The 23,793-nt window shown below is 34.6% G+C and overlaps 2 protein-coding genes across 18 annotated transcripts in view; one reads left to right on the top strand and one right to left on the bottom strand.

Annotated features, from left to right (window-relative positions):
• Positions 1-5,430, bottom strand: part of LOC106714523 (cell wall protein DAN4-like) — a 57,222-nt gene extending 51,792 nt beyond the window's left edge. For all 15 annotated transcript variants that reach the window (XM_045678124.1, XM_045678123.1, XM_045678122.1 and 12 more), the window contains exons 1-2: positions 5,352-5,430; positions 4,973-5,088 (exon numbers count right to left, since the gene is read on the bottom strand). The gene's annotated coding sequence lies outside the window, so the exon portion shown is untranslated. The remainder of the gene's footprint in view (positions 1-4,972; positions 5,089-5,351) is intronic.
• A 1,320-nt stretch (positions 5,431-6,750) lies between these two features.
• LOC106707444 (phospholipase D2) lies at positions 6,751-23,772 on the top strand. Of its 3 annotated transcripts, none has more exons than XM_045678138.1 (20): positions 6,751-6,940; positions 8,974-9,177; positions 12,133-12,286; positions 13,710-13,976; positions 14,179-14,299; positions 14,862-15,013; positions 15,526-15,657; positions 15,871-16,019; positions 16,601-16,836; positions 17,276-17,386; positions 17,618-17,757; positions 18,287-18,451; positions 18,591-19,105; positions 19,892-20,024; positions 20,106-20,214; positions 20,659-20,829; positions 21,241-21,407; positions 21,793-22,033; positions 22,333-22,548; positions 23,368-23,772. In XM_045678138.1, exons 2-20 carry the CDS (start codon positions 9,006-9,008, stop codon positions 23,596-23,598), a joined length of 3,582 nt encoding a protein of 1,193 aa, XP_045534094.1. In that variant the 5' UTR covers positions 6,751-6,940; positions 8,974-9,005; the 3' UTR covers positions 23,599-23,772. The 3 variants fall into 3 exon arrangements, with proteins under 3 accessions (XP_045534094.1, XP_045534093.1, XP_045534095.1); XM_045678137.1 differs by lacking the exon at positions 6,751-6,940 and adding an exon at positions 7,159-7,288; XM_045678139.1 differs by lacking the exon at positions 6,751-6,940 and adding an exon at positions 7,324-7,420.
• Positions 23,773-23,793: the final 21 nt, after the last annotated feature.

The following is a 23,793-nucleotide window of genomic DNA, read 5'->3' on the forward strand; positions in this document are numbered from 1 at the left end:
CATTAAACGTCCGTATATACTTGTAGTAAGTCAGTTCAAAGCCGAGCACTTTCTAAACTACTTGCACTCTACTTTATTTCACCATTTTAACGTATCAATGACACTTTCACTGTAATAGTAACGTAATAAGATCGAGAGAACGTGATGCGTACATAATCTGTGATGAATTGACTTACTATTAGGTCAAATATTTTAGATTGAACCTATAATTATTATACTAAATATGTAGATTAGTTCTATTGTCTGACTTACACTGTACTACCTAAAGTATACTCTAAAATACCCATACACAAAATTTTTCTTGGTAAGAAAACTGACGTTTATTAGAAACTAGCTTTTACCCGCGACTCCGTCCGCGCGGAATAAAAAATAGAAAACGGGGTAAAAATTATCCTATGTCCGTTTCCTGGTTCTAAGCTACCTACCCACCAATTTTCAGTCAAATCGATTCATCTGTTCTTGAGTTATAAATAGTGTAACTAACACGACTTTCTTTTATATATATAGATTAATAATTTTACATAGGAACAATTATGATAATCATTAATTGTTGCTTTATTTAACTAAGTTCTGCACTTTTAATAACCGAATGGAAATAAATATTTGGTTTTTAGTACTTATTACTTTAAACAAAGTAGTAGCTGGTTGAGTTGTGATTGTTAAATAATTGACTAGTTAAAGACTGTATTCTTTGACTAGCTTTTTCTTGGGACTCCGTCTGCGCGGAATGAAAAAAAAATATTAGTAGCCTATGTTCTTCCAGATTATGTACTATATATATGCTAAATTTCACCGAGATCCATAACAATCTTCTAAAGATATCTTCTAACAAACATCCATCCATCCACCTTTCAACTTTCGCATTTATAAAATTAGTTAAATTAAAATTTTCGCCCGTGGTGTTGTAATTGACTCGGCGGGGGCACTGTTATACCTCTACATTAACTTCAGTCTAATACAGTAAATCAGCAACGTATACTCATACAACATAATACACAGAGTAAAAAATGCAGTATTAAATATTAATGAATTCGTAGGAAAACATTTACTTTTGCTTCACAGTTCACTAAGCAGTATGCACTCCTGTGACCGCCATTTCAGCCGCGGCGAGCGAAATGACTCGTATCCAGATTGCAAACAGGTTCCACCGATACACTTTCTAAGTTATATTGCAAATGTATTGTAACTTGACCCACTTTTACGCCTATTTTTTAATCTAGATATTAACAATAATATCACAACTTATCAAATAGTCTAGTATTATTCAAAGCAGGTTTTAAACTTTCAAGGTCTGAAGTGACACTTGTATGTGTCATACAATTGAATTGTCGCCAAGTTGAATAAACTGCCTATAGTTTGTGGCAGTCATGCTTTATTATTGTCAAGCATATAATAAAAGTTAAGCTACAAGCTTATTATTTCGACCTTAAGGTACTAGTAATTTATTTAAATAAACTAATATTTAAAAGAAAACCGACCGAATGAGACCGATCAATTAATAATGAGGATAATCTGAATTTTAATCGGCTAAACTAAACAATCTGATAACTCATCTGTACCTTATATAATCATCACGATACAGACCTAGTCTGAGGGTTATAGGAAATAGTAATTTTAGAAATAAGTAAACTTTGTTAATCTATATCGCCAAATCTAAACTTTTGTCAATAAAATGTTTTCATTTTTTTTTCAATAATGTTGAAAAAATAGAGCCGAGTGAGATTCGAACCAACAGACATAAAAAACAAACTTACGAGCGAAAAATATAATAAATATTTTTTACTCGACTGACAAATCATTCGAGTAAAAAAATGTGTATGTAACTGAAAATAACTGGTCTGTCTTTAAAGCTGAAAAAATCATAAAATAATTGAGAGTTGAAATGTAACTTAAAACTACCAACTTACAGCCACAATTGATATCAACCTTTAAACAAGGTTAATTAGTCATATTTTCCACTTAGTTGCGTAACTTAATATTCGTATTTAAACTATGCTGTTGCTATGGTTTCGTTATGTTTATCCTGAAGATTTCAACTAGTATAACTGATCAATGAATATTAATAATTTTATTTATCTAACTATCAATGCAAACAATTGAAAATCCTACACACACAAGCAAAGCGGCAACAGAAAAGACTTCAACGCGCGGATTGTCAAACGTTAGAATTTTCGTAATTTTCACGTTACCATTCGATTTATTCATGAGACATTTTGAGAATCTTCGTCCAGTTTTAACCACTTCAAATAATTAGTCCCGATAATTCGATCTGCAAAAGTGCAAGAATTCGACTTAAACGCTTTCAATTAAGGGTTATTTTACTCTGAATTTATACAAGGACGTGACTTTCACTGGTTACATTAAGTTTTTTTAAAACTTTTTCTCATCGTTCAAGGCTTTCTTTCTGAAGTATGTGAACGCTTTGTTTTTGACTCGGATAACGTTAAATTACTTATGTTCCGCTCTTAGTCGGCATAAGAAAGTAATGTTACATTGTATTATTTTGTGGTTATATAAATAGAGTTTAAGGTTATTAACCTTCGTGAATGTAGTCGAGATTGCCATAACATCTTTTTAGTATAAATTTTAATTAGGTTCTCGTTAGATTACTATTAAATTAAATATCAACAAATACATTTGAAATAATGAAAATTATATGTGAAAATACAAAGCCTAAGTTTGAATATTGAATATATTATTGAATATTTAATCACAACCTGCATTTTAAGACTCAATCTTATAAGACATTGATAAATTATTTTTTTAAATACTACAATTTTACTAAATTATGGCATTAGCTTCTTTCTTATATATACTAAAAGAAGAGACAATAAAGAAGATTTAAAACAATATTAGTAAACGGCTTTAGTGCATGCCAGCTTCAATAGAGGTTTTTATGTAGTTACTATTCGAATTAATTATATTGAATCAGTAAATTTCACTGATATTACAAAATGAAATTCTTTTAAGTCAACGGTTGCTACAAATATATTATAATAGCATCACATTAAGCGACCAGTCGTTGCCCATGTCCAGTCGACGTCAACTCACTTTCTATCGGCAGCTAAACTTTGCCGAGCAGACTCGTTACGTTTTTACGTGTCATATTTTTTGCTTCAATCGCACGAACTATCTCAGTTGTTGCACCGGTTTATATATGAATTTACTTCCGTCAGCTCGTTTATTATGTTTATTATGTTTTTTTAATTCTGATTCCTTATAGAAATTCTTATGCATAAAATGCGGATTAAATTTAAAAGCAACAATGTATCAAATTTTAAGGTAATTAATAATAATAATTAAGTTTTTTTAAAGAAATGTGTCGCTTTTTACTTTTCCATATCGTTTTGATCCCAAAACAAGTATCGGAGGTTGGTAGTTAATGCTCCACGCCACTCTCTCGCTTTTTACACGAACAATACTAATTTCATGTAAAACTATCTTACTAATATTATAAATGCGAATGCTTGGATGGATGGATGGATAGATGTTAGTTTACAGGTATCTCCAGAAAAGCTCAACAGATCTCGATGAAATTTGGCATAGATTTAGATCTTAGTCAGGAGTAACAAAGGCTACTTATTATGTTTTTTTAATTGAACGCGGACGGAATCGCCGGCGACGTGTAGTATTATATAAAAACATACATTATATATTTTCTAATAATTTCTCGATTGCCTTCTTAATAACCATAAATCAGTAATATTGAAGTCTTCACCTACCCTAGTTTCATAGTGAGACTTGATTTAAATTACGAGCTTCAAGTTCATACAGGTCTGTGAGTTGTCCGGCGCGAACGTAAAGAAATGCGTCGAGATCGTTTACCTGCACTCACTTATGCGTTTCACTTTCATCGATAACATGCTGTCACACGTAAATAAATATATTATTAAACGTTCACTTTCATAAGGTGGTTAAATAAAAAAATCATATAGATCGAGGAAAAATAAACACTCACGCACATCTGAAGGATGGAAAGTAATACCCGTCACTATTTGCTTGATTTTAACAACGTCTACCTTTTCTTGTTTTTAAAATAACTTGCCGACTTAAAAACCTTTTGATATCTTAGCAACAAACAATTGTTAGGCTTTACTAAAGTAAGATTTACGAGATGTATTTGATTTAAATTTTATTTTTTACTCTGCTGTTTATAGTATGATAAATAATGATACATGAATTATAATTAAAGAAAAACAATGTGGCATAGAAGAATGCGGTAAATGAAGACAAAAACAACTCTCATAGAGCCAATTTAATCACGGATAATGGTAAACTTGGGATATGATATAATTCAGTGTTGTATGTCACAACAGTTTGTCTCCCGGCTTACAGATGGTTTCGGAAATTTAAGAGCAATTATTGTCACAAAAAGTTTATTAAAACAACGATAGGCTTAGGTACTTATTAATATTGTATTTCCAATACACCGCCAGAAAACTATTAACGTTACGATGATAAGATAAACTCTTTGATGACTCTTTGCACGTTTGTATCAATTGCTGTTTTATATTTTTAAATAAAAAAAAAAAGATTTTTTATTTAAATCCGGGAACCAAGTACAAACCGGTAGACTTTCTATATCTGCTGTGACGGGGTCGACCACTTCGCCGCTTTAATTGTTACGGTACGAAATACGAATGCAACGCTCTTACCTATTGATTTCGTAAAACTGTATCAATTTGCAAATACTACAAAGTTACTTATCTATCTTACAAAAGTGAAGAATGTAGTCTTATGTCTACAGCTTAAATTACTGAGAGATGTGGAAGTGAATCTAATATATTAAAAGCTTCAATTGACTTATTAAAGCTTCATCTTTATTATAAGTTATCTTCTGGCGAATCTGAATAAATTGTCGTGACTGGTCATACTCATGGTCGACTGTTTAGAAAGCGAAATATACAATTATCTATCTTATTGTGCTACGTCTAATGGCTAATTGCGAATTCGAATTGGATTTATTTCTTACCTTAGTCAACGTTGTATAATGATCAAATGTTGAAAACAATTAAACCACTATTTTGTTATGTGTAATTCACCATCGTTCCAGCTGGCACTATGATAAAGACACCTTTGTCACCTTCACTGTTAAGAAAAAAAAAACTTAATAACAATACGCACAGTTCCCGCTATCGCGCGACATTTTTAAAATCTAGCAAATCTTGGAAAATAAAACGCGGATAAAGTGTCAACAGCCTCGACGTAATTCGTCAACTGGCCGTCAAGAATCGCCAGAGTTTTCGTTTAACGCTCTACTGCACAGCAATTGCGAATTGAGTAAAATTTTTATTATTTATTTTCAAAGCTGCGGTTTGACAGTTTCGAATAATGGCGGGAAGTGTGCGTACGTTGCAAACGTGCGTTCGGAAGCGCGGTGAACGATCGGTGCGCGGTGAGCGACTGCGGACACTTGCGCGCTCACTACACCCACCCTACCTGGCCTGCCGCCGTGTGTCCAACATATCGGCCGTGATATTATTTCAACCACCACCCTTGCCTGATCTCCGGTAGAACACCGTCACGAGTACATAAGTACACACTTATTCGGATCAACTATAATTGGTTCTAGTCTATTATACTTGTACAGACCTAAACTGGTTACCTTTACTTGAACTGAATACTAAATAAACTGTTTCAGTGGCAATTTTTCACACTGTTTCCAAACGGATACGCTCAGATAACTGATAAAGATAGAGTATAACAACGGCTGCACTACGAGAATACAAATATGAATTGTTATTGCACATAACACAATGTCCTGACCCGAATACATGGTAAAGTAGATGATTATTTTAAGAGTGCATTTATTTTGTATCACTCAATCAGGTTTTTGTATCAGCTGACACCTCAGTGTTCATTTTTCTTAACCATACTTTTTGCTTCAGGTTTTCATAAATATAATATGTAAGTAAGGAAACTTCTAAATGGTAATATTTTGAAGTCAGCATTTTGCTGTTCTATTATTCTTTTCTTTTTTGCAATACAAAGTTTTTTAATAGCGCTAAATCTTTATACAAAGATGGACCCATCTCTACGTATTCTGTTTTTAATTTAGAACTTTGAAATGAATTGACTTCTAAACAATTAAAAACTTTAACACTAGATGGCAGGTACTACGTGATCGATGTAAAATAACTCAACGTATCTTATGAGATGGCGCCTGTTAAAAAATAAAAGAATTATCGGGTCAACAATTCACTTTTATTAGATTTAATAAATTTTTAGGCGCTTCAATTTTTATTTTTTTCTTTTTGTGATAATCTAAAGTTTTCTTTGGTCGCCATTATTTTAACTCAATTGAAACGACGGAGATAAAAAAAAATACAGTTTGCAATCCAAGAAGTTTCAAAATCAGGCCCAACCCAAGTTTGACAGTTTGACGGCTGTTCTGTAGTTGTAAACATTTTTTTAAGTATACTTTACTTTTTCTAATTTGTTGGTGACAATAGCACCTGAATTGTTACAAAAAAGAGAAATCGTGATATTATTTGAACCTTGCATTTTTAATTAATAAAACTAAATGTGAAAATAAAGAGACATTTTAAATGTAATATTTTATTTGATACATCTCATATTTATTGCTTTATTTTAATTTATCTTATTATTTACAAAAAATTATGCTGCATTATAAAGTTAAAGAGCAAAACATACAAGTTGTCATGCCTCTTTTCGTACAGGTTCACAACCCCTGGTTAAAGTTCCACCACCATGACATTACGTCATTTCATTCAATAAGGCCATTGTCGGTCGGATATAGTAAATATCCTTGAACTAACGAGTAAATTCATGACTAAAACAGTGATCTGGTTATTAGAATTGCTGTAGTGTTTCTCACATTATAGTTGTGTTTAGGCGTTAGCTTGCTACATGTCTGAAATCTGTGGTGTTTAAGCGAAAACGAATTTGACTGGAACTATTGGCAGAAATCAAAACTTTTGTAAGTTCTTATTTTTTTTCTTTATTTCTCTCAATTAAAAACCTTGGATACAGCCTTGTTCAATGGTAAGTCATGCTCATCGAATTTGTTAGGCAGTATCGTTTAGGTTTTTTTTTAAATGTTTATTAACGTCTCGCTACTGTGACTGACGAAAAACAAATGCAATACTGCCACTATCTTATCAATAAAAGATTGTGTACACAAGTGGTAAATTCATAGCGTGTAATGGATAGAACATTAGCAGTCAGTATCAATGTAACTGTGAAATTAATAGTGTTGTACAACCCTTTTGTTGCAATATGGAACAAAATGAGTTAACCTTAAGTTTCCATAACCTTATAAAGAGAGGTGTGTTGTGCTGTGTAATTATTGTTTAAAATGTGTTTAATCTTTTTCATGTGCAAACAAAAAAATTATCTTTCATGTTGGTATCACTTTGGATTATCTGTACCACAACAATCAAAGATTGTGTTTGAAACCGTTGAGTATCAAATGTTTATTTTTTACAATTTAATTTTACTTGTTATTAAAGTCCTATTTAAATCATGCTTGTTATACTATCAATGAAATATATAAATACTCTTTCTTTTCTTTTTATCACTACTTACAAATTTTTATATATATTTTTTTATAGATATTACATCTGAAAACCTATACTAGTCTTTTATAGCTAATATTTTGTTGTCAGAATTAAATAAAAAAAACTCAATAAGTAGCCTATTTGTTCTTCCAGACTACGTTCTACATCTGTGCCAAATTTCATCAAGATCCGTTATGTCATTCCGGAGATACCTTCAAACAAACATTCATCCATCTAAACATTCTCATTTATAATATTAAGTAAGATTGTTTACTTCCCTTGTACATATATTTACCTAAATTATATTTTATGATACTAATAGAAATACATATGTTGTTACTAATTGTTTTGCTGTTTGTTATTATTTATTTAAAATTTAAAATAATTTTTTTTTGTCTAAACTATATCTATATGAAGAATGTATTAAATTAACTATTTCATAAATACAAATTAATGTAAAATTAAACCAAGGCAATTAAATAACAGTACAAAGCTTATGTTCAGATTACTAATCAAGTACAATTCAATGGGTTTTTCTTTGTCCATTGTAAAAGGAAAATGCTTGTTAAATGGTATTAAAATGATGTTCATAATTACATATTATGACTATTTCTACATAGTACATAAAATTTACATACTTATAGTATATAAAATTTAATATACATATAATTACCAATCATCATAATTTCTGTCCACTGTAATAAGTTCAAAAATTTATTTCAAAAAGGAAGGTAAGACTTTCTTTATCAATTGATGCTACAATCTAATCTATCCATCAAGAATATTTATTGAATTACTAAATGCTTTTACAATGTCTGAACTGGTCATTTAATTGAACAGATATACATTATCTAATTTCAAATACATTTATTAAAGTTGTAGAAAATTTGATAATCATAGTTTTTATTGCTAAAAAAAATAGAAACTACCTAAACCAATGTTTTTCTTTGGTGACCTCGGTAATCTTGTTGCTGCCCTTTTTCCTAAAGAGAGTTGACACAGTATGTAGTCAGGGCCCTTTATTGATTTACACTTAAAGAAAATTTTACAAAATAACCAATTAAGTAGCAATGAGTTGCACAATGTACGATGAAATCAACGGCATAATGGTTAATTAAACTATTATTAACATTTAAAAGATGTTTCCTGTTAGTTATTGTTTCCGAGTTGGCTCAATTCTTACAAAACATTCAAAGTACTAATATTTTTAAGGTGGAATAATAGATTCCCCGATCGTACTAATCTTCCATTTATCTCTGTCAGCTTCAAATTCACTTCCTTCTTGTGCATATCTACATAGTGCACAATCTTAGTAGTTACCAACATTTATATTACACTCAACTTTTATTTATATCATAAGTACATAATATATGTGTAAAGTCAAATTTCATCTGTAGTCTCAATATGAGGTAATCTTGGACAAACCCTATAAGTACTTTCTCTTCTTCCACAGATGAGGAACAATACAGTTACACAAACTACGGTATGGAGACCCCGACGCCCACGACCCCTGGCGATTGTCTGCCTGGTATCTTCCAGCAGCTCGACTCTCTGGCCGGTGTTGACTCAGACTTTGATGAGAGCCTTGCAGTGCCTGAATCTCTATCCGTTATAGATGTCAATAAAATTGACAATAAAGAAGAGACAGATACTAATGGTAAGCTTTCTACTAATGTACTTTTATTAGTATTTTTATTACTAGTAATAGTAATTAACCACTAATACTAGTAGTAGTACTATAGTAGTAATCATAGGTGTTGTCAGCTGTTTATCTATTCTAAGGGCAACTGCAATTAATATGGTCTTATTGGAAGTAGTTTTTATTCTTTACTAGCTGTCACCCGCGACTTCGTCCGCACGGAATTATAAAAAAAAAACTTAACAAGTAGCCTATGTGTTCTTCCAGACTAGGTTTTACATCTGTGCCAAATTTCATCAAGATCTGTTGAGCCGTTCCGGAGATACCTTCAAACAAACATTCATCCATCCATCGATCTAGATATTCGCATTTATAATATTAGTAAGATATTCGACAACTGCCCCTCCCTACCCCCACCTGGCGACGTCCATCGTAGTAATAATACACTTGTACTATTAGTCTATGTATACTAATTGCGCAATTAGTAAATTAATGAAATGATTTCATCATCACCATCTCCCTGGCCTTATCCAACTCACGTGGGGTCGACACACAAGGTGATTTGACTTGCAGAAAAAAGTGCTCAATTTAAATTTCGGAATATATGTAATATGTATACAGGACCAAGATTAAGCGTGATTTTATTTTACTTTCGTTTCGTTTTTCGTTCGATCTAGGAAGAAACTATCGATCTGTGTCTGCCAACGTGTCAGATAATTTTGATCGATACAAGATAAGATCGTATGGTAATTTTTGTAGGTCATTTGCTTGTTTTATTTATTGTACGAAAATGTGTCAAACTGTGCTATGATAGAGCTATTTAGCTCGCTAACCGTATGCTGAGACCTTAATTTCTATATAAAACATTTCTTCATCCCTGTCATCATTGACAAAACAGAGATTACATGTTTTAAACGAAAATTTTGGTCTCAGAAATCTCTTCTTAATAAAAGTAACGTGTGTTTATAGATAATGGCTAATTTTTTTTTTGTCACAAAGTTAAGTTTTAATTTTGTATTTTCATCATTATTTTGCGTAGCCTAATAAAAACGTTGCCATAGAACAATAACATATGTTGTTATCTATTTGCAATGTCGTGAAGCGTGAGTCAGGTGCGTCTTAATTACCTGCAATATACTTTATCAGTGACTATTATACCAACTATCGTAATTTACATGTAAAAAAAGCTTTCTGTCCTAAGTGGATTGAGTTGTCTAAAAACAGTTTTTTAAGTAATTTTCCAGTGTAGGAATACATTTGAATTAGACGAAGTTATGCTCTTTAACGACTTCTGGTCTTCTTGGGAAGAAAAATTTAAAAAGATACAGTATGATGTAGAACTTAATGTTAATACCCTAACGCATCTTTGGTCTTGAAAAGTATTTAATGAGTACTCACGATTCATTTTAAATTTTAAGTGAATTTCCGTTACGGTCAGTGCATAGTTAAAATTAAGCCCGTTAATGTACATTCCGTTATGTCCAGACAAATGAACGTTACTGTGGGTTTCCACTATTGAAATGTTTGTCTTCTCTCTCAATCTCTATGTAAAAAAACAAGAACAAAAAAGTTTTCATACAACTTTTATGGAAATCGTTATTTCTTCCACAATAGCAATAATCTCGTCGTAAACGTAAAGAGAAAATTATTTAGTAAGTTGTTAATAAGATTATGGCCGATGTTTTTTTTTTTTAATTCGATGAATAACTTGATATTTAGTTCCGTAGATACGATGCGTATTATTACTGCTTTGATTGACCAATTACTATTATTAGGTACTAGGTCCGCGGGAATTACAAAAAAAAAAACATAACAAGTAGCCTATGCGTTCTTCCAGACTGTGCTCTACACCGTTGCCAAATTTCATCGAGATCCGGTAAGCCGTTCTGGAGATACCATCAAACAAACATCCATCTATCCATCCAAACATTCGCATTTATATAATATTAGTAAGATTAGTAAGTTATACTTCAATAATTATTAATTGCTTTCGTTTTCTTTAATTTCACTGATTTCTCTGTAGTTGGGAAATCAGTTAGACTGCTAGCCCTATATCATACGTCTAGATTACACTTTGTGTTTTTTTACGCAATCATTTGCGTCACAATGCGGACCAGATAAGAAGTACGCCTTAGTAGTTAAAAGAATAAAATCAAAACAAAATAGCATCAAGATTTCGTTGTATTTCTTGTATTAATACGATTTTAAAGAAGATAATTCTAGTAATAAATAAATATTAACTTTAAATTACACATATCTGTAAAAAATTCAAGGATATGTAGGAAGTCAACCAACCCATACTGGGCCAGCGTAGTAGACTATGTCCTAATCACCCCTAACTTAGGGTAGGCTTCGAGCCCCTCAGTAGAGAAATATATGAAAAAGATAAAATCGTATGTTAAACATTTTTTACGAACACATAATTATTATCAAAACCTATGTACTAATTCGTTTTCGTAAGAATGTTAAACCAAGAAAATCAGTTCAAGGCAACGGTAATAAAACTACACAAATTACGGGGCCGCGTAACTGTGGGCTATTTATAAACTTGATAAACTCACAAACTAGCGAGCATTCCTAATAGTTTGAGTTACATCTTGTTAAGAGTTTGATACATGTTAGAATATATTCCTCGTAACAGTAAATTACGTTGTTAAAAATATATTTTGCAACTATTCAATGCAACTATATCTCATTACCACTGCCGAACAGTGGACCTAGCATGAATATTTGTGAAAATCGCCTACGTATCATTATCGACAATATATATATTAAAAATATGTGCATCGCCCCTATCGGGTGTAAGTACACCTAAAATGTCATACTAATTTTGACCTAAATGGCTTTACGAAGGTGATTATCACAAACGTTCGTGCTAGGCCCAATGGCAGTTCCGTGACATTGACCTGGATTGATGCTACCTCATAATTATTACAATATGAAGGCAAATTATTTTATTTTCACTCTTTACAGAACCTCAATCATTCGTGCCTTTCAGAGCCATACACAACCCACCGATAAAATTCAATTCTGTGCACAGAAAAGTATTCATACCGGGCGTTGAAATAAAGGTCAGATTCGTTGAAAACGAAAGGAGTGTAACTACACATCTTCTTAACCCTAACCTGTAAGTATATTTTATAAATTACACTCAATTTATTGATTATGGAAAAAAAATAGATTTTTTTTTCTAGATTTTTCTTCTTGCTGTTTGAAAGGGTTTTTAGCTTATGTTTAAACTTAAATACGTCAAATTGCTTACTATTATATACCGCAAATGCATAATATATATCTATATCTACTTTCCTACAGTTTCTAATAAAGTTGTTTAATCAAGAGAGATTAGCCAGAATTGAACGCAACGGAAATCTCTAATCTCCGCTTACCCCAATAGGTCACGAGCGTGAGTGCTTTTATCTTATCTAGTTTCAAGTAGCCACTCAACTTTCGTGTACCGTATCTTAACCTTTTTATACATGTTATCACCATCAATAACAACAAAAAAGTAAAAGCTTCTTTTAAAAAAACAGCGAGGGAAATATGAAGAATAGAACGGAGGAGCCTAGAGCAATTCTCTCAGGAAACTAAATTCAAATAGACTCAAATTTACGTCATGGGGGAGCTGTGCAGGGTCGCTTTCAACCCCAGTCCCGATCCCCACGTGCACTAACAGCGTTCTTCTGTTGTTATCGTATTTGGTTACCCTTTGTTGCATTTACAGTCTACATATTTTGGTCCTTCGAGCCTACTAATATGTCGTGTTACTATCGTTTCCAATATTCGTCACAATTGCACCTGTTGCTTTCTTAAGTTGTTCAAAGTTTATCTATGATATGTTATTCAATTTCATGTCGTAATAATAATGTCTTATGGTTGGTATTGCAGTATTCGCGTTCATTACAAATTATTACGTAATTGTATCGGAACGTAATTAAACATTGCTAGTGAACTGATCATTTAGCTCATCTAGAGTAATGAGTATGATTCACGAGCATTTAAAAGATAATTTTACGCTTTGTGTACTACTAGGTTTATAGGTCAGAATCAATTTATTTAGGTTATCTTATTAGGTGCTTCAATAATCGTTAAAAACCATTTAGATTGAAACAATGTCTTGGTATAACATTAGTATACTAACTTCGTCTTATCTGTTATGTTGTATACATATTATAATACTAGACTGTCGCCCGCGAATCCGTCTTAAAAACTTAATTAGTAGCCTATCTGTTTTTCAAGACTAACTTATATATCCATACCAGATTTCATCAAAATCTGTTGAGCCGTTCCAATCCATCCAGACATCTAAACATTCGCATTTATAATAATAGTAATATTACGGTAAATTAGACTTAAATATTAATTTCCATTTAATTGTGTGATGAGCGACATACATAACGCTTTATTTAAGACATTATAGTAGATCTAAACATGTATTATTTATGTAACTTAGACTATCATTGCATTTAAATACAGAAACACTTCAAACTTAATAACATAACATACTTATTAGCCACTTTTCACAATAACAAAAGTTTTATTTTGATTTCCAGGTACACAATCCTTTTACAACATGGCGACTTTAAATGGACAATCAAAAGAAGATATAAACACATACTATATCTACATCAACAGCTCACGTTATACCGTGCTTCCCTTAATATACCATTCCCAACTAAAACACACAAATCAAGACGAGCCAGTTTCAAAAACACAGTGAATACAGAAGAAATGGCTGAAAAAATAGCACTGGATGCTGTAGCTAGTAGTTCTAAAAAGAGAGATGTGCGGCCGCGTAAGAGAAAGGGTGCGTTACCTAGGTAATACAAGTTACACTAAACATATAAATATTTTAAATTATTTTAAGTGCCACACTAAGGGACTCACTTTACGATTGACGACTTTGAGTTTGGCAATAGATATGAATTATTGAAATTTATTTGAATATAGTAAGTAGGAGCTAACTAAACGGATGGAATTTATATAACAAAACCAACAATGAACCTAACCTAATACTTTCAGGTTCCCGAAGAAGCCTGAAGTGATGGTTACATACGAAGGTATACAACTAAGAATGAAGCAGTTGGAAGAATATTTATATAATCTACTCAATATATCTATATATAGAAATCATCATGAAACGGTAGGTTTATTTACCAGTTGATTTAATATAAAAAAAAAAAAAAAATGTAATCAAAGCATGAGTCAGTATATAGATATTAGGTTAGGAAATTTTTCCTTTATAATTATTATTATTATTTTTTTTTTTGAATATATTTGTATTCTGGAAACATCATATACCGCCATTTTGTACAATTTAGAAGCACCAAATATATTATTGTGAAACGACAATAAGTAACAGAAGAAACTGCCTTTTGCTCACTATAGATGTCAGCATGATCAAGATTGACTGTAGCCCTAAAAATACCACAGATATACAAAAAAAATGTGATATATCAAAGTACTCTGTGGACTATAGTTATATCAATGACTTCCGTCAAATTTCACTAAAAAAAAAATATATAAGTCTTTTTTAAGATAGTTCAGAATATTTTTTACAAAAAATGAAAAGGAATACTTTTTTTTAAATCGCTAGAATGACGTATAAAAAGTTTGACAGATGACAGCTCTCTCGTAGCGCTAGCGCCACCTACTTAGAGCTTTTAGTTTTTCTGCCCATTGAAGACATAGATATATTTTATCAGGTTAAGTTCCTGGAGGTATCAAATCTGTCGTTTGTGTCGGAGCTGGGGTCTAAGGGCAAAGAGGGTATGATTCAGAAGCGTACCGGCTCCACCAAGCCGGGCCAGGCTGGCTGCAACTGCTTCGGTCTGCTCGGTACCATGGTGTGTGTTAGGTCAGTTTTTACGTGTCTGTCATTTCCATAAAATGTTAAAAAATTTACGTAATAATTCTGAATATGGATTCAATGTAAGGTTGATTTCAATCCTCTTATTCTTTTTTTATTTTACAGCTCAATGCTAAGGTATGTAGGTTATATGTAAGCAAAAAAAGCTACAAATAACTTTAATATACTTATAAAGTTGATCTTTGAGTCTTTAATATACAAAAAGATCTAAAACAATAGATTTTTTTTTAAATTAAAGACCATTATCAATGTGCGTTCGAAATGTAAAATAAATCTATACATATAAATAATGGAGAGTTTAATTTAAATTGGACACAAAAAAACATTTCGTACACATTTTGTTTTTTTAAATGTTCATCTGTCTGTCTGTTCCGATAAATCTGGGCCGATTTTGACAGGACTTTAACGGTAACTGATGCATATTGGCATATTATAACCTAATTATTTTCTGACGAAGTCATGGGAAACAGCTAGTAATAAAAACAAAATGATATTGTCAGATGTACGTATTGCTGCACGGGACTGGTGTGTGCCAAGTGGCAGGATCGCTGGCTGTTCGTCAAAGACACCTTCTTCGGCTACATCCGCCCAACTGATGGTGCCATCAAAGCTGTTATGCTCTTCGATCAGGGGTCCGTTGTCTTACTAACTAATTAATTTTTTTAATAGTTTAGCTAAATTTTGTATCCAAATGATATCCTGTAAAATTACCTTCAACAGTTTAAAGATTTCAAACTAAGCTTTTTTTCATGCAGCATTAGGAAAAGTGAGTACATATAGGTTGTATCTTTGTTCTAAAAATTATGAAAGTAAGATTTTATTAAAAAAAATAAATCTTTTTTCAGTTTCGAGGTGTCAAGTGGAATGTACTCGACGGGACTGAATCACGGCTTGCATATATTAAACCAAAGTCGACAGATGGTTATAAAATGTTGGACGAAACGGAAGAGCAAAGAATGGATGGCCTATCTTAAAACGGTCGCAAATCAATCCGGTATGTTATCTTCATACTTTATTCAACAAAGAAACACATAAATTTACACAATTTTTAACTTTAAAACTTTTAAACATCAGTATTCTATACGCTCCTAAAATTTATCATTAAAACGTTATCATGGATTCTTAAATCTTTAGTCCCTATTTGTCTAGTAACTGCATTAAGCTAGGGCTAGACGGGGGTACTGCCTAGAGCGCAGGGTATAAGGGGGGGGAAACACGCACCAGAGTCTTTGAAAGATTTCCCCCGAAACCAAAAAAAGGCACCGTAAAAATCTCGCCCAATGCGCCGGAAATGCTCAAACCGGTCCTGTATTCATGCTTAGACCAATTTAATATTAAAGAATTTATAAATCTATATATATAAAAGAAAGTCGTGTTAGTTACACTATTTATAACTCAAGAACGGCTGAATCGATTTAACTGAAAATTGATGGGCAGGTAGCTTAGAACCAGGAAACGGACATAGGATCATTTTTAACCCCCTTTTCTATCTTTTTATTCGGCGCAGACGGAGTCGCGGGTAAAAGCTAGTTATTTATGAAATGTAACATCATATAACTTTAATTCGATCACCAGCTCGTGAGTTCACGTATCCGAACGTACACCACTCGTTCGCACCGCCGCGTGCTGCGACACCTGTGGGCGTGCTGGTGGACGGCGCGGCGTACCTCTCCGCGGTGGCCGACGCCATGGAGCTCGCCACAGAGGAGATCTTCATCGCGGACTGGTGGCTCAGCCCGGAGATATACATGAAGCGGCCCGCACTCAATGGCAATTATTGGCGACTAGACTGCATACTTAAGAGGAAAGCGGTAAGTAGTCCTCTAGAGCAGGGATCCCCAAACTATTTTGGACAAGTGTCCCCTTTTCTAAAATGAACTGTTAACTCAGACCCCCCATGGCCAAATTACTTTTAAGATCAACCCACTTATTCATAATGGTCCGCTAACTTAAAACAGCTGCTATAAAGTGTTATTTTTCATTCTGACTTAGGTGAATAGAAGAAGACAGAGTGAGAATTAGAAATGCTTTAACTTAGCAGACTATTATTAATAGGGGTCGATTTTTAGTCCTCATCGACCCCCAAAATCAGTTTTCATTATGTCGACCCTTAGGAAACTGGAAACTTTGGGAATCCCTGCTCTAGAGATTACATCTTTCTTTCATTCCTTCTCTCTCTCTCTCTCTCTCTCATTCTATCTCTCCCTCTCTCATTCTCTTTCAAATAAAAAAACACATTTTTGTTTTCAGGCGCAAGGAGTGAAAGTGTTTGTGATGCTGTACAAAGAAGTGGAAATGGCGCTCGGTATAAACAGTTACTACAGCAAGGGGGTGCTTACGAGGAAAAGTGAAAATATTAAGGTAAAACATCTGTCACGACACTTTTTAAATAAAAACACAATGCTATTGAAAAAAAAACCTTCATCTTAGACTTAAAAAAAAAACGAAATTGTATAATTTACTCTGTCACATTTTCACTCTCTCTCTTTATCTTTCAAGCGATGTCTAGCAAAATATTGACACTTATAAAATTATAAAATCCAGACCATTCAGACCTTGTGCTAAATAACAATAAGCTTTTGCAATTTCCAGGTGATACGTCATCCAGACCACGCTCGTGTTGGTGTGCTGTTCTGGGCTCATCATGAGAAGATCGTCTGCGTGGACCAGACTGTAGCCTTCCTCGGCGGCATCGACCTCTGCTACGGACGTTGGGATGACCATAAACACAGGTTAGTAGGAGAAGGAGACTAGTAGGAGAGTTGCAACAGAGTGGTAAAATTATGTCCTTCTTCTTTTCAGTTTCGGTACCAACGACCCAACTTTGTTTGTGTAGATGTCGTAGTCATATTGCATAATCCGCCGTACTACATAACGGCTAGCTGATATCAAAAATAGGGCTGTTTTAAAATGCGGTGGTTCTACGAGTAGCCGGTTTGAATGCGGATGAATAAAAAACCGCCGGAATGTATTCGGCGTCACGCGACATTCAACACTAGACTAGCCACAATGTAATAAATGTTAAGAAGACTGTCTAAGATCTCCATAAATGACTATTTAATTAAATTTTAGTTTAGTATTTTCAATGCCAAGTCATAAAGTGTCTGATTATTATAAACTTTGAATGAAATGTTGTTGCCGTAACAGTTAGCCGTAATACAATACGGCGGATTATACAATATGACTGCGACATATACACAAATAAAATAAAAAACACTTTTTTAAATCCGTTGGTTTAAAAAAAAGCTGTATATATTCCAGACTGACAGACTTGGGCAACATAGCGCAGCCAGTATCCTCTATCCGCACAAAGAAGAAGACATCCAGCTCTCCTGGCGGTGGACTGTGCCTGCCTACCTCTAATGGTATAGAGGCCGCGATAGAACTCGCCAAGAGCTCCAAGAACATCGTCATGGGAATTACTGAGTAAGATACGTTTAGTGATTTATTGCCCGACTGTCAGGAGGGTAAAGAGTTGTCTGTCTGCTAGAAACTTATAACTTAAATAACATCAAGTTACATCGTTCGTAGTAATTAAAAATAATAATGTCTAAAATCTTTACAGACCAATACAAGAAATAACAATAGATATAAAAGAGAACGATGAAAAGGGAGAAGGAGATTCAGAAAATAAAGAAGAAAAATTGCCCGTTTTAGAACCAGGAGATCAATTACTAATAACTTCTGCCAAACAAACTTCAGAAACACAGCTTGATTCACCTGATCAGAAGAAAAATGTATTAAATAAGATAACAGATAGAGGGAAAGATATTTTCAGTGTAATATATCCACCTTTTGAAGAAGAAAGAAACGAACAAAGATTCGATGATTCTGAAAGAAAGAAAGCTGAGAAATATGCATTATCTAATGATCAAGTGTTACTAACAGATGCATTAGGTATAAAACATAAATCTGTAAGTCAGCCGACCCCTTTAGCGCAAGTTGTTGAAGGTAGAGTGATCACTGAAAGTACAAAAGAGGCTTTGGAAGGGATTGAGGGTAATTCTAAATTATGGATCGGAAAAGATTATGTGAATTTTATAGTAAAGGACTTCAATAATTTAGATCTGCCATTTGTGGGTGAGTATTTTTTTTATTTAATTAATTGTACATTATTTATTAGCAAAGTTAGACAATTGTGTTTAAAAAAATAAATGGAGTCGATAATTTTTTTAACTAGATGGCGATATTTTAAATCTAATTTTGATAATGACAACACTGAGGGAATTAACTCCAAGAAATCACTTTTATGCTTCGGATTAGGTATCTATAGCTTACTAATATTATAAATGCGAAATTATGTATGTATGGATGTATGAATGTTTGTTATAAAGTATCTTCAGAATGGCTGAATATTACCTGGAAGAACACATAGGCTACGTAATAAACTTTTTTTTTTAATTCTGCTGGGACAAAGTCGCGGGCAAAAGCTAGTAGCTTATAAATATATGCCTAAAACATACTCTACTGAAATGCGTACAGTGTTTACAGCAAACTGTTACCATAAGAGCTATAATTTAGCACATGCGTGTATTACTATGACATGTTTCCAACTCAGTTGCATTGTGAGGATGTGTTATTCAGTGAAATGAAGAGCGCCGGTGGCTCAGGGGTTAAGCATTTGACTTGCATTCTGCAGGTCCTGGGTTTGAATCCCGCCATGTACCAATGTGATTTTCGATTTACATATGTACATTTATTAGATGTTCTTCCGTAGACATCGTGATGATGATGGAGAAATACATTGATATACCCCGAATTTGCCCCTAACTTAGGGTAGACTCCGAGCTCCTCGGTGGAGACGTATAGTAAGCTGATGATGATGATGAAATGAGTAGAAAATGAAAATGTTTGAATGTTGATTAGACCTGGTGGACCGCAACACAACTCCTCGCATGCCATGGCATGACGTGGGTGTGGTGGTACAACATGCGGCCGCACGCGACGTCGCCCGACACTTCATACAGCGCTGGAACGCAATCAAACTCGAAAAGTACAGGTAAGGGTTTTTGTATTTAAGACTTGATTAACTAACTAATTAACTAAAAGATCAATTATATGTTTTTTTTTTCTTTTACAGACAAAATTTTAACTATCCATATCTGCTACCTAAGACATATAACGAAATAAAGCCGTTACAAGGCTTGAAAGAGTTGCTCAATATTGACATCAACAACGCGTCTTGTCAGGTAAATGCTAGCTTTTAACTATTGTGATCATTTTGCTTTAATTTTATGTGTCAGGATTCAACGGTTTTCATTCTTACAAATTACTTTTATCGTTCTCTCCAATCTAATAGTGCTCTTGACTCTAATTTCTTCTATCTTCACTTTAGTCGTTCTTTCTATTCCATTCTATCTACTCTAATAGTTCTGGCCCTTAATTCGATCCACTCTCTCAATAGTTCTCTCCACACTTATAGTTCTATCCACACTAATAGTTCTCTCCACATTAATAAATCTATTCACACTAATAGTTCTCTCCACATTAATAGATCTATCCACACTAATAGTTCTATCCACACTAATAGATCTTTCTACACTAATAGTTCTCTCCACACTAATAGTTCTCTCCACACTAATAGTTCTATCAACTTGAATAGTTCTATCTACAGCTCTCTGTTTATGTGTCAGGTGCTGCGCAGCGCGTCGAGCTGGTCGTGCGGCTTCCTGGAGCCGGACACGGTGGAGCAGAGCGTGCACGAGGCCTACGTGGACACCATCACGCGCGCTCAGCACTACGTATACATCGAGAACCAGTTCTTCATCACTCTCTCCAGGACCAATCTCAATGTCAGGAACCAGGTTAGAACACATTGTCTTTGACTATGTAAAGCAATATTTTAACTCTAGTTTCCTCTCTATTTCTTTTTCCCTGTATGTGATTTCTCTCTGTTTTTTAACTCCAGGTCGTGAAGTATTGTCTCCAGACTGCCTTTGTAATATAATTTCACTAGCCGTCGCCCGCGTCTCCGTCCGCGTGGAATTAAAAAAAACTATAATAAGTTCTTCCTCCAGAATGGCTCAAGACCTGTTGAGCCATTCTGGAGATAAACAAACAAACATCCATCCATTTAAACTTTCGCATTTATAATGTTAGTAAGATCGCCATAATCTTTCAATAGCCATTGCCTATCTCAAAAGAAGTCTATCATTTTGACTAGTTTCAATTTCGCCATAACTGAACTGTTCCTTAGCCTTAGTACGTAATTATAGATAGGCGAGGCTCTGTTCAACCGCATAATGCGTGCGGTGCGCGGCCGCGAGACTTTCCGCGTGTTCGTGGTGCTGCCGCTGCTGCCCGGCTTCGAGGGTGAGGTGGGCGCACCTTCCGGCACATCTCTGCACGCTGTCACACACTGGAACTACCAGAGCATATGCAGGTACACTATCTGCACCTCCTCCTTTCTCTCTCTCGGAGTCACCATTACTGTATTTAATAATTTCAAGATGAACGTCATTCAAGGATTTGTAAACTCTCCTTTATTATAAAACTAGCTGTCGCCCGCAGCTGTCCGCGCAGAATTATGTGCCTATGTGTTCTTCCAGACTATGTTCTACATCTGTGCCAAATTTCATCAAGATCCGTTGAACCGTTCCGAAGGTTCCTTTAAACAAACATTCATCTAAACATTCACATTTATAATATTAGTATGATTTAGCAAAATCAGTTTATGTTTCTTTTTTTTTTTAATAACGGTGAACTTAATGCATTGAAAAAGAACCTTTTTTTTAATAATATTCACATATATTTTTTTTTATTTACAGAAGTCGCGAAGCAATCCTAACCCGTTTGTATGAGGCGGGTGTGTCGGATCCGGCGCAGTACATAACTTTCCATGGTCTTCGTACACACGCGGCTCTTGGCGGAGAGCCTGTCACCGAGCTGGTGTATGTGCACTCCAAGCTGCTGCTGGCTGATGACAGGACCCTCATCTGCGGCAGCGCCAACATCAACGACCGCTCCATGATCGGCACCAGGGACTCTGAGATCGCTGTCTTGTTACAGGTGAGACAACTCTGCTGTGTTACACTTTCATTCCAGTGAATGAAGCCAGTGCTGGAAAATAAGACACACTGGATTTCGCACAGTTCTTTGTAAGCTAGTTCTATAAAATCTAAATTACACACTATACATACATATATACATAATCCCAGCCAGACGGGATTCCCTCGACAGGGGAGACCAGACAAACAAGGGTCAGGGAGAAAGGCAGAGAAATTGTCCCCCAGTTTCTCTTCCTTTCTCCCTGACCCTATTTATTATTATTACTTGAATTTCAGTTTAATAATGTTTTAAAATAACAGGACGAGCAATTCGACGAGGGTGTGATAAATGGCGCGTCGTACCCGTGCGGGAGAGTTGCGGGTGCGCTGCGCAAGCGACTGTTCCGTGAACACCTCGGCTATGTAGAACTGGACCCTGCTGCTTGCGGGATCAGACTTGATGACCCCACATGTGACCATTTCTATAATAATGTGTGGAAAGCTACATCTAAACAGAACACGCAGATATATGAGGAGGTTTGTATCAGAAGAATTGTTTGGAATATTATGAGTTCCGTCATCTGATGACACGATAGACCACCAGGTTCTATCCACATCTCGATGGCTGGCAATCCACAACCGTGCGATTTTGTACTGCCGCGTTGTGGAATGGTCTGTCCTCGGCGGTATTTTCGGGTATTTACGACTTAGGGTCCTTCAAGAAGCGAGCGTATCAACTTCTCAAAGGCCGGCAACGCATCTGCGATTCCTCTGGTATTGCGTTGATGAACACCTTGGTGTTCTCGCTGCTCGTTTGCCCCCTTCTCTTATAAAAAAAATCTGCAGTAACTTATAATTTACACAAAATAGATGGCGTTGACGTTGATTACATTACGTACTTGTGATGGAGAAAAAAAACTGAAATCTTTAATTATGTGTTGCTGGCACAAAATATATAAAACCTACTTAGATACAGAAAATGCTATACAAGAAAAAATACAAGACAGCTACAGTTTTTTGGATAGGCTACAAGACGTGGTATTTTGTGCCTATTTGAAATTTGCTATATTAACTATCTGACGTTACATTTCAATTTAACGCTTGAATTTCAGGTTTATTTTTTAACTAGATGTCGTCCGCAACTCTGTCCACGCGGAATTAAAAAAAAAACATTATAAGTAGCCTATGTGTTTTTCCAGATTATGTTCTACAAACGTACTAAATTTTATCAAGATCCGTTCAGTCGTTCTGGAGATACCTTCAAACAAACATCCGTCCATACATCTAAACATTCGCATTTATAATATTAGTAAAATTTTAGGTGAAAATATATTATTTAAAATGTAATTTTTACAGGTGTTTCACACAATACCAACGGACGCGGTTCATTCATTTGCGGAGCTGAAGAAATATCAGGAGGAACACAACGAGACATTATGGCACAAGGACCCCACGCTGGCCAACCGCAAAATAGACCTCATCCAGGGTCATCTCGTCGACTTCCCACTGGACTTCCTCTGCAACGAGACCCTCACACCCAGGAACACCTCCATGGAGGGTATGATGCCCACCGCGCTCTGGACATAAACACGACACTATCTCTACTCTATTTTAGGAGTGACTATGCTTTAGTCAACTACGTACTTTGAATTCCATCCATTCAGCCTTATTACGCCCACTGCTGGGCATAAGTCTCCAAAGATCGACACAATGATCGGTCCTGTGCAATCCGCATCCAGGATACTCCCACAATCATGACCAGATCATGGGTCCATGTTGCAT

The sequence above is a fragment of the Papilio machaon genome, chromosome 5 (assembly GCF_912999745.1).
Source record: "Papilio machaon chromosome 5, ilPapMach1.1, whole genome shotgun sequence".
Classification (NCBI taxonomy): domain Eukaryota; kingdom Metazoa; phylum Arthropoda; class Insecta; order Lepidoptera; family Papilionidae; genus Papilio; species Papilio machaon.

Bases quoted from the DNA above. Each gene is read 5' to 3' on its own strand.
- LOC106707444 (XM_045678137.1), top strand. From the start codon at position 7,240: ATGGAACAAAATGAGTTAACCTTAAGTTTCCATAACCTTATAAAGAGA. The intron at 14,300-14,861 runs GTAGGTTTATTT...ATATTTTATCAG, and splicing joins ATAGAAATCATCATGAAACG to GTTAAGTTCCTGGAGGTATC. The intron at 22,549-23,367 runs GTTTGTATCAGA...TAATTTTTACAG, and splicing joins ACACGCAGATATATGAGGAG to GTGTTTCACACAATACCAAC.